The 12,196-nt window shown below is 39.1% G+C and overlaps 1 protein-coding gene across 1 annotated transcript; it reads right to left on the reverse strand.

The window, feature by feature from the left end:
• Window positions 1-5,496: 5,496 nt before the first annotated feature.
• Window positions 5,497-6,465, reverse strand: LOC136277394 (melanocyte-stimulating hormone receptor-like). The gene has a single exon (XM_066159423.1). The coding sequence runs from the start codon at window positions 6,463-6,465 to the stop codon at window positions 5,497-5,499; it is 969 nt and encodes a 322-aa protein (XP_066015520.1).
• Window positions 6,466-12,196: the final 5,731 nt, after the last annotated feature.

Genomic DNA, 12,196 nt, shown 5'->3' on the forward strand with positions numbered 1-12,196 from the left:
AAGACCGAGCAGATTGTCGATAGAACTCCTTTCATGGTATTATTCTTTTTTTTAACTCTAAGACCTTGAAATCATACGTGTTCGACTCTATGTGCCACCGTACTCCCAGTGTTCTATCGACGGGTAATTTATCAAGATTGACACCCAGAGATGGGTCAGCTCTCTTTCCCAGAGGTATAGAAGCCCAAACCTTGCGGTTGTTGCTAGTAAAGCAAGTTAAATCCACCCTAAGCATAAAGTTTAATCAAATTTTTCATCAGCACAATTGCACTTTCCGGCATTGGTACTGATTTCAAGAGGTCAGCAACATAGACATTGTGTCTAAGAGTGTCTATCGTAACCGGATCAAAACTTCCTTCATTGCCATCAGCGGTTCTCAACAAGGCAGAGTTAGCTGAGCGGGGTGAGTCGGCTGCTCCGAATATTATAGTCATCACGTACTCTTGCGGTGTTTTGTCTATGCTTTCTCTCCACTACAGAAATCTTATTGAATCTTGGTCTTCTAGGCGCACTTTTACCTGGTGGAACATGCTCTCAATGTTTCAAACCAGGGCAACATTCTCCTGACGAAATCTCAACAAGACTCCAACTAAATTGTTCGTGTAATCGGGCCCCTGTAACAGATTCTTAATCAAGGACGTTCCTAAACGTTCTGCGGCAGCATCAAAGACTGTCCTTACTTTGTTGGGCCTGCTGCTTCCAGTTACTGCAAAGTGAGGTAGATATCACGTTCTGGGACCAATTTGGAAGCTTCTTCATCAGACAGCTTACGAGCATATCCCTTCGCTATGTAATCTTGCATCGTAACACGGTATTTCTCTTCGAGACTAGGATCTCTATGGAATTTTCGTCTCAAACTCTGCAATCTTATTCCTACATCCCTTCGGTTATTCGGTAGCTGAACATCGTCTCTTCTCCACAACAGCCCCGTCTCATGGTGATCTTCGTCGTTAAGTCTTGTTGTCTTACTTAGGATGTCCACGTACTGCTCGCATATGCTCTCTGGACAAGATAAAGACTCGGCGTTTACAATCTGCGTCCCCTTCCGTTTCAGCCTTCAAAGTGCTCTTTGTTCCAAACCCTTCAACTTTCCAAAACTTCTCTACTTGATCATATCAATCATTTTCACATATTACAAAGTTTACTAAAATGTCCCTATGTTTCTGTGAGCCATGAATCGTTCCAGTTATGACCTAACCCAGTGGGCCACGCAGAGCCTGCATTGGCTATCAGGCTTATTTGACTTTCGAACTTCAAAAATTTCATGTGCGTCACTAACATCCTTTCCAATGAGTACTGTGACCTTTATCAGCTTCACGTCAGGTATTTCGATGTCCGCTAGGTGTGGGTGTGACTTCAATTTCTTCCGGAAGGCACTCTCTGCGATATTGAACTTCTCTGATACAAGGCCTTCTTCCACAGTGATGACTTTTCCTTCTCCCCTAACGGATCGCAACTCGAATTCTACAACTTCAAACTCTTCATCTTCTTGTTGCAAGAGGGTGCCAACAGATACCACTTCCTTCCGACCTTTCAGACCTAGTTCATAAGCAACATAGGAACTGATCATGGTTCCACGTGAGCCATTGTCTAGCAACCCCTCAATGGTGATGAGCTTCCCATCGGACGATGAGATCTTCGCTGGTATCATATTGAAAAGTATGATCTTGTTCTTGGTTGGCTCTATTGCGGTTGCGTACTGCACTGTACCCCTAAGTTCAGAGCTTGGATGTTCACCATTCCTTGGGTTTGGCTAATTTTCCGTAGGTTATTGTTCCCGTTCACGGGTTTGGTTACCTTGGTCAGTGTCTCCAATGTCTCTTCTTGGGAGGTTGTGAAGAAACCTGAGGTGCCGTTTATCATTTCTACATGGACAGAACCTTGGGATTCACACCTGTCTCTACGATGTCCTGATCTCATACAAACGTGACACAATCCATGGCGTTTCAAAATATCCCAGCGGGTTTGCAGATCTTTGTTTTGGAACTCGAGGCATGAGGCCAGTTCATGTGAACCTGAGCAATACAAACAGCTCTGTACTCCGAGTAAGGGTTTACTCTGTCCATCACCTGTTCCAGGGCTTCTGCCTGAGTCTTTCGCAGAGAAATAATTAGCAAAGTATGAGGTTTGCCTTGGATCCGGAGGTACTTTTGCTCTATTGGGTGGTTTTTTCTTGTTTGCTCTTGTCTCCCATGTTGGCATGGCGACCACACCGGCAAATCCCGGGTTATTCTTAATTGCAGCCTGTCGTTTGACAAACTTGGCAAGATCTTCCACACCTGGATTCTGTCCTTTTTCTCTGATGGAATACGATACGTCGGCCCACTTGTTGATCAAGGAGTCGGGCAGTTGTTCGGCGATGAGCTTCATTTTCGCAGTTGTGCTTGCTTCGCGTTCATAGCCCCCCTGTAATATTTTGGTGGCACACTGGAGTTGTTCTGCAAAGTTATGTAGACCTTTAAGATCTCTATTTCTCAGTTTCGGTCCCACTGTCAGCTATTCAATGCAGGCAGTCGCAACTGTAGCTGGTTGACCATAGCGATCTTCTAAATTCGCAACAATATCTTCATATGAACACCTTGCAGATCTTTCTACAACATCATATGCTTCACCTGTCACAAACTTCGGTATAAATTCGATTTTCTGCGCATCAGATAATAGGCCATCTTCCAAAGTAGTCTCGAATCCTTCTTCTAAAGACTGGAAAGTCTGCGGCACTTCCACTAAATTCTACCGGCTGCATCGCTTGAAGCGTGGTTACTCTCAACAAAACTGCCTGCGTTGAATTTATGCCTGAGTATCGAATAAATTCAGGGGCTTTGGGGTTCAGTGGCTTAGTCTCCTGCTGACAGTTGGCAACCCACTTGGCTGTCTGTTCTTGTTTTGGTAGATGAGGTTCAAGAGAGAATCTGGTTTCATCTTCACTTCTTACAATCAAGTTATCTTCATTAGATTCACTGTCATAATCCTCTGAAGCCAGCAAATCAATTACCTTTTCTTCTAACTGAACTTCAAATCTCAATTCTTGAGAAAATTTTTGTTTTTGCATTTCGATATCAATTTTTTTCTTCTCCATTTCTGCCTGATACTGTGCTATCTCTAATGCCTGTTTTTCCATAGTTTCTTCAATTCTACATTACTTTTCAATTCCTTTAGTTTTGAAGATCTCGAAGATCTGGACGACTTTAACTTGGTTGAAGTTATCGATGACAATTTTGGTTCCCCATTGGAGGATTTTAAACTATTCTTTTAAAAGTGAGGTGAACTCAGCCGTAAATAATCCTCAACTGTCTTTTCACATCGAGAGTAATCGTCATTAATTTTATGCTGAAAGATTATGCTGAAAACTACGACTGCGTGGACCCATGCCAGAGAAAAAACGCAGCCGTGATGGTAAAGACCATGCATCAAAATGGTCTCCATGACATTGTACCCGTTCTATATACAGTTGCCTCCATCCTGGCCACAATTCCTGCAACCTCGTGCTCTGCTGAACGGTCTTTCAGCGCCCTTCGCCGCATCAAGACATTTTTAAGATCCACAATGGGACAAGACTAACTTAGCAGTTTCGCCGCTATTAACATTGAAAGAAAGTTTGCGAACAAAACAATGCAGAATGACATGCAAAGGATTATTGACATATTTGGGTCTCGAAGTAATCGTTCTTCATACTTCTTTTAGAGCTCAAATGGGTACGCTTTATCTCTCACTTCTTGATTTTGTATTTTAGAAATGTTGATCTCGCTTTACCGAAAATATTTGCACTATTTTGAACGCCCGTGCTCTCAAGGTATGGCGAAGAAAACCTGACGTCATGAAAGGATCATCTTTTGCATCTGTGATCAACAAGTTTTATTCGGGCAAATTATGTTCAGCCCCCCCAACAAAATTTTTCCCGTACGCCGATGTCGATTGTTGTAAGTCTTCTGATATCCAGTCGTTTTGTTTGATGAGGTGATACTGTATTGTGACATTCAGTAAGTATGGAGACGGCGCGGCTACGAAAAGTACGCGAGAGAATCTGTAGATGACCAAATTGTTTGGATTATTCGTTGATTTGGCGACATCTTTGAGCCAAAGAATCTCGTAGCATCCCTGTCTTGAGTGTTTAGCTCTATTTGTAAGAACGCCTTTTCGATATCTGCTGTGAAGGTTATCTTGTGTGATCTGAAGGTGAGTAACATATTTTGTAGTCTTTGTATGAGGTTAGGCCCCGTATTAAGGCAATCGTTGGGGCTTAATGCCTTCGAGGTTATCTTTGCTGAAGCGTCGTAGACGATTCTCACGGCTGTTGTGCTGCTTTCCTTGAAGACTGGAAAATAGGGTATGCAGTGCATGACTCCTTGATGTGTGTTCGGATCGAGGAGTTTTTCTATAAATCCTCTCTTGAGTTGATCGAGCTGAAGGTCCTTCGTTCATTCCCGGGTCTCGACACCAGTTTCGGAGATATCAATCAGACTGAACTGTGTATGATCTTGTATTTATTCCATTCAGCCAAAGCTAACAGTATCTGATTAGTGAAGTACATAATGATGACTAATTATACGTACATAATTTACAGTTAATGTACTGATTTCATTACACTATTTGTCTTTTTGCCGACAGGGTTAGAATGCTAAACAATGATACTGTGTTTTTGGTGATATTTATTAGCATAAATAGGCAAAAGTGTACATTTTTAGATTTCACGCATCTGGAATCGGCGAGACATTTGTTCCCGAGAAGCATAAATGATCTCCAACTGAATAACTAAAACTCCAACCGGAACCTTTACATATTACAAGCAAATATGTCCGAGATAAAAGTCACAATCGTTATAATAACCTAACTAGGTGGACCTACATTCATAGAAATTTCAAACAATGTCTCATTGATGTCTCGTTATTAAAAAACGTCTGCAAGTTATTTTCTCTTCCTTTCGCGTCAAACAAGAACGTAAAGGAACTACACAAGAAATGAAATTAAATAGTAACTAAACCAACAAACCGTTCATCCATTTTTCATGTTCATTAACTTTCCTAACTTCTACAATATCTCCCATTTGCCATTTACCCTTTCCCTTTCCAGGCTGAGACATATTCCCATCTAAAACAGTTAATTTCGTTCAATTCTTATAAATTGTGCGTTTAAAATCAGGAGCAGTTTAGTCCACAATAGCGCGTAGTTATTATATGGCTTACCAAATCAATTTTATAAACATGGAAAGAGCAGAAGACAGCCTTAGGATTTGGCAAGAAATTGAGGAGCGAGTTCGCAGAGGCCTTGCCATACAGTATATCGGAAGAAAGTCAAACAGATAGCACCTCTCGGCATCTGGGTGATATTAATTTTGCCTTTCACCTTATCTTTTTGTCGACGGGGTAAGAATTCTATTAAACGGTACTTTGTTTTTATTTGATATTTATTAGCTTAAACAGGCAAACACCAAAGCATCTTTAACACCAAAGATGCTGAAAAGTTGCGTTTTTCTGATTCCATCTTCTTTTTTCCTTCAAATTACGCTTGATCAACTCCGAGAGAAGTCCATGGAAAGCAAAGTGCCTGTCGCATTGTCTGCTTTACTGCTTGTCTTACTTCTTTGATTTTCCAGCAGTAAAGAAGTGGGTTCAAAGTGGAGTTAAAATATGTTAAAATAATTGCTATTGCATCAATAACGAATACATGTAAAGGATAAGTTTTTCTATAGGTGATCACAGCCATTACTGTAAATCTTGGTACATAACAAACAACTAATGCTAACTGCACCCACAGTGCACTGCTTACTGCCTTTCTGTATCTTACCATGTTCAGTGCGTTTTGTTGGCTCGGCTGTTGTTGAACATGATCTTGTACTTGAGCCTGATTATGTCTGAGAGTGCCAAATATCTTTGTATACGACGCGATTGAGATCACTGAGCATGAAGGTATAACTATAATACTACACCAAAGGATAATTCGAGTATGTGAGACGGAAAATGATCCAGCGGCGACGCATAAAACCCAAAACGTAGCTGTTATGATACGTGTGCGCTTTAAAGTTACTATTTGTCTATATCTTATTCCCAACATCAGAGCGAGAAGTCTGTCCACGCTTATGGCCGTCAACGTCAACAAAGACACCCCACATAATGCAATGCCTGATATGTAGAATGCGCCCCTTGCGTATCGACAAAGACTCCAGTGTTCGTGAACCAAGGAGATCCAAAAAGTAGCAGCGAGAGGCTGGGAAACAAGACCAACCAACAGATCAGTTGTTGCCAGACAACGATACAAGAGTTTGGACGGTGGATGAAGGGAAGATTCCTTGTTAAGGGCAGCAAGGATTAGAAAATTCCCCAGAAATGCTGTGATGGAGAGGAAAATGTGAACTGCTGAGAAATAAATCGATTGTTGTTGTAACCCAACTACCGAGGAGGGAGAACATGGAAATACTTGATTTGCTTCAGTCTGTGTTCCACCCTCTGTTGAGTTTTCCGTCGAAATCATGGTGCAGCTCTTAAAACGGTTTTCCTCCTTTCGCTACGGATTTTCGGAACTACCGGCAACACGAGATAATAATTCTTCACAACAACCACCTGGCCAAGAAATAATTAAATGTTATAATTCTTCATATCATCAACACTAAAAAACGTCTGCAGTGCATCTTATTCGTTTTAAATCGGTTGAACGAGCTTTCCGTCGAGGCAATTACATATTTATAGACATGCACCCGTCTTGAAATTTTGAGGGTATGATTTTCATCAATAAACCCCATAGAAGGTGTGCTTCTGGCTGATAAATGTCATTTAAGAGCGTACTTTAAATAAGAGCTGATAAAAATTTTAAGGATGAAGACATCTGTTAGTTTATGATTTTTTTAAAAACTTCTCTATAGATACAAAGTAGGAAAAGACTATTACATCTGTTAGTTTAATTGTTTGTTTCTTTGTTGTTGTTGTTGTTGTTTTTTTTTTTGATAAAACTAAAAAAAAAAAAGTGGGAATTGGTCCGGCACTGTTTACCTAAATTGATTTTGAGGATATTTGTCGATCAGCAAAATTACTTTCCCGTTGAAAAATCGTGTTTAATAAAATAATGCGAAAGTTTGTTATGTTTAGCCAAATGAGAAACTACAAAAGTGAATCAATTGCAAGTATCCAGAGCATATTCTTTGTTTTCGGACTTACCTGAAACATCTATCGACTAATCGCCTACCAGTACGTTGTTTACCTCCTCTTTGTAAAACTATAAAGAAGATGGAAGAAGGAAGTGATAAAAATTCAAATTATCCATTTCCTTCCTTCCTTCCTTTCTGTCCTTTCAGTAGAACATCCGCCCTCAGGCTGATGTTTCACTGATGAAACTGTCAGTCATTTAGAGATGGACTGACTTTTTTTGTTGTCAAATTGTCTCCATCCGCATAAAATAACTCCCGCAAAATGTTCATGCCACACGAAAAACAGCCATTTAGTTGACAACTGAAAATTAGTCCATAGACGTAGATGTCAAGAAATTTCTTAAAGGCCCATTTTCACCCTTGATGCAACGCGCGCCTCAACCCAATTTCCTGTAACACGAAATTCCCAGATTACTGAAAACCTTCTAAAGTCGTCTTTCGAAAGAACCATCCTGGACATATCGCCAACTTTTTTACAGGAAATGCATTCGCCGTTCGTCATTTTACAGTTTCCTAACAGTGTTTTGAATTTGGTCCGGAAGAATCCGAAGAAATTTTTTTTTTTTTTTAGGTGTCACGATTGGATCTCTTCGTACCCTTTGAACAGTGTCGGCGAAAAGGACAACGTCCGAATTTTTTCACTTTCTAGAAGCGCTTGAGGATTCTAAGTAAAGATAAAATATTTCCCAATATAAATTGGTATTTTTCAAAGAGAAATATGGAAAAAATGTCAGACTGCCGGACGTTTAGTTATTCGTAAATCGTGACCGGTAGTGTCCGATCAAAATTTTCTATGTGTTACGCTTGGATCTCTTCGCACTCTGTGTACAGGGTTGGCAAAACGGACAACGTTCCAATTTTTTCTTTTTCTAGAAGCGCTTGAGGATTTTAGATAAAGGTAGAATATTTTCCAAGGAAAAATTGGTATATTTCAAAGAGAATCATGGAGTTATTTGAAGACCGTGTGCAGCCATGTCCTTGAAAAGTTTCAGTTTCAAGCGCTTGGATGGGTTCGTACTCTGTATGCAAGGTTAGCGAGAAACATCAAGTTCGAAATGTTAGGCTGCCTGGAAGCGCTTGAGGATTGTAAATAAAGGTAGAACATTTTCGTATAAATATTTTCTGGATTTCGAAGAGAAATATAGAAAAATATCGGACTACCGGATGTTTAATTATTTTAAGACCCTGTCCGGCTGCCGGACGTTTAGTCACTTTATTGCAGGAACGTTAGCGACACTGACAGTTTGCATTACAATTCTTATTTGCTGCTTTGCAAAGATAACGACCTCGATCTTTCGAGCGCAAGCTTCTCTCCACGGACAGAAAACTTCAACTGACCCTTGTTCCTATTTAACAAAGATGGCACACTTCAATTAAAAAAAAAAATGATTTTTTCACACTCCTCGGAATGCTCGCAAGGATTTTCGTGTTCCTCTTTAGCAACAACCGATCCCTAAGTGTTTACATCAAGGTTGGAAATGGGCCTTTAGAATGAAATTTCGTTTCGTTATTTGAAAACATCCCTTCATCATTTTCTCTTCTTCTGGCTTCTGATCAGAATTTATAAAAGGAACCATGGCAGGTGCAAAACATAACTTAACTGAACTATCACACCCTGAGAAAGCCATTTCAATATTTACCCATTATTCCATCCTCCTTAATTCCTCTCAGTCTTATTCGAAGGGCAGCTGGTTGGGATCTTAAATTCTCTGCTTACATTGCTTTCGTTTTTCAAATTTAAAGTTTCTCTGGTGAACGCTGAGAAGCCAAAATTGATCGACATATTTTTACGAATTGCCAAAATGGATCAAAAAGTTTGATTCATATATTGAAGTAAAAAATTGGATAGCGGACATGCCTATGAAAATGTCAAAATATTGGAATATTAAAGATAGGAAATTAGAAACACTGTATTTTTATCAAACGTAGAACATGAGGAGTCTTTTCTTAAGAAGCATTGTGCTTCTCCTCTTACAAAATCTTTTGCTTTTTCCCGACACGGATGAAAATTCAAGTATTCGAAGGTCTCTGTGTCTTTGTAATTCGTTTGGGTGTCAGGGGTCGATTTCCTATTAAAACTGTCGCTTTTGTACATTTTTGTGTCAAAGCATATAAATTCTGAGTCTGGTATTCCAGCCACGAATAGTGATTAATGCGCGGTGTACCAGAGTTCCAATTCAATTTTCTGAGAATTTAAAAAATTAAAATGAAAATTTTAGTTCATTTTCATTATCTCGTTTTTGCTGAAAATTGAAAACGGCTGTAACAACCCATTTTTCAAAATTCAATTTTTTTTTTCATAAAAATGTAAATTTTTCGATTTATTTTTGAAATAATGAAAATGAAAATTTAACGAATTAATTTTTCGATTTTCCAACAAATCTAGGTTACGGGTAAAATGCAATTTTCCAAAGAGTTGAAAACAGAATTTTTCTGATTCGTTTTTCAATTTTCCGAAAAAAAAAAATAGGAAAATTGAAATGCTTTTACGAACTCAATTTTCATTGATCGATGACCCTCTCTGAGTTCTGTCTCTGAGAAGTCTCTCTGTGAGTTCAGAGATCATAGTTTTGCGCTCTTTTCTCGCGTTTGGTCAAGCACATGCAGTTCTTGTTTGTTTCCCTCAAACGCTGTTTCGATGCCTGTCTTCATATAAATACAATTTATGTTACAGCTTGAAAAGCACTATTCCTTTGGTGGAGGAATTGAAAATATTGGCAAAAGCTACTTTGCCGTTAAAAAAGTATCGAGCTCCTGGATAATAATAATAACAACGACGCCCAAAGCACATTGATCAAGCGTGGCCTTTAAACCCGTGCTAGCTATAAAATTGAATCTAAGTCTGCTCTGGAGAGGAATGTCCACTCCAGAAGAGCCTAATTACCCCGATTTCCATACCATAAATTAACTTAAAAACCAAGTAATCCTAATAATATAGATTATTCATATCTTTTATGATAGCTAGCATGTCCTTTCCTCTTGCACTTATGACGCTAGTTTTATTTAAACAATGAACTCGCACGCATGCGTGTCTCCAGGGAAAAGATATACCTCCATGGACAGCGAAGTGCTTGTCTGATCGTCTGCTTCACTGCTTTTCTCACTTCACTAATCTTCCAGCAATAACGCAACGGGTTTAAGGTGGACTTTAAACACACTAATTAAAAGAGTCGTCATTCCAGAAGTGACGAGTAAATGTTAAAAATAAGTCCTCCAGATGATCACAAGTGCTGGCAATGTTAAACTTGGTGCATAGCAAACAACCGATGCTAACTGCACCCACGGTGCACTGCTCACTGCCATCCTGTATCTTGCCATGTTCGGTGCAGTTGTTTGGCTCGGCTGTTGTTGAACATGATCATGTACGTGAACTTTACGCCTGAGAGTGCGCAAAATCTTTGTGTACGAGGAAAATACTAGTATAATTGTTTTATTGTACAAAAGAGGTATTCAAGAATTATGGTCTACCTGGTCAACATAGAAACTCCACATAATGTAAAGCGTGTTATAAAGATTGCATCAGTTACGAATCGACAAAGGTTCCTCTTCTCGTGAACCAAGGACAACCAATAGGCAACATAGAGTGGCTGGCTAACAAGACCAACCAACATATCTGGATGTTGCTAGACAACAATACAAGAGTTTGGAGGATGAATGAAGGGAAGATTTCTTGTTTAGGGCAACGAGGATCAGGAAATTCCCAAGAAATGCTATAATGGAGAGTATTATGTTGGCTGCTGAGAAAAAAGATGCGATTTGTCCTACTTTTCCCACATAAGTGGATGAGCGCATTATTTCCTGATAAGTTATCGTTCGTGTTTCTTGTGCTGTTGAATTTGTTTCCGCAATCATTCTGCAGCTAATGAAACGGTGTCCTTCCCTTCTTGTTATGGTTCTTCTGAAATTGCTGGTAACTGATTTATTTAGAATGCACAGCAACCACCCAACTACGAAACAGCTAAAACTCTTTCCGGATTTTCTCAATGCATTCTACACGTTTCAAAGAGATTGAACGATTTGTCTTTCGAGACTGTTAAATAACATTAAGTCATTAACAATTTTTTCTTGGGAGTGTTTTTTGTCAATCAAACCATACCTTTAGTGTGCAGCACAAAGGTGTCCATCTGGTCAACAAATTCAATTGAAAAACGAATTTCAATAGGAACTGACAAACATTTTAAAGATGAAGACATATGTCTAGCTATTATTTGATGATACGATAAAAGAAAAAAATTATCTGTTTATACAAAAGTAGACTTTGATTAGGAACGGTCAACTTTAATTCAACCTAACTGACAAGCCATACGCCTGTATGTGGCTTATACTTCTGCCCACATTTTGTAAAAATCAGAAACGGTTTTGGAGAAAGTTCCTGGAGAACTAGTGAAGAAAACCGCAGCTAGCGAAGCAACTTTAAACAATCAAAACTAGCTTTGACATCTTCTCCCATGTTTTTAGCCAGATTAACAGTGACAGAATTTGCTCATTGCTGATGAATCGCAATACGTGCGGCAATTAATTTTACCTTTCAATTGTTTTTGTTTGTGGACAGAGTTAGAATAGTAAACAATGGTACTGTGTTTTTATTTGATATTAGCATAATTAGGCAAACTCTAAAGCATCTAGAACACAATAGATGCTGAAAAATCGCGTTAGGTAAAACATCGTTAAAGTCTGCTATTGTCAGCTAAACTAGAGGCTACAGAAGCGAATCAATTGGGAGTATTCAGTGAGTATTTTTGTTTTCCAGCTATGTACCTCCCCTACAATGGAAATAGGTTATTTAGAAAATTTGACAAAAAAGGGAAAGACCAACAATTTGCCCTCAGGTTGATATCATACTGGTACTAATGAAAGTGGAAATCGAGTTAGTTGTTACGCAGCAGGAATGTCAGTCATTTAGAGACGGATTTAATTGTTTCTTCTTGCAAAGCACAAATTGGTTCTATCCGCAAAAAATAAAGCTCCAGCAAAATGTTCATGTCACACGAAAAACAGCCCTGAATTTAATTGAAAACCGTCATAATCCCGAACAAAATAATGAATTTGACAATCAAACCA

Source organism: Pocillopora verrucosa, chromosome 12 (assembly GCF_036669915.1).
Source record: "Pocillopora verrucosa isolate sample1 chromosome 12, ASM3666991v2, whole genome shotgun sequence".
NCBI classification, from domain to species: domain Eukaryota; kingdom Metazoa; phylum Cnidaria; class Anthozoa; order Scleractinia; family Pocilloporidae; genus Pocillopora; species Pocillopora verrucosa.

What these genes read in the sequence shown, in the direction of transcription:
- LOC136277394 (XM_066159423.1), bottom strand. Translation starts at nt 6,465, where the DNA reads ATGATTTCGACGGAAAACTCAACAGAGGGTGGAACACAGACTGAAGCA.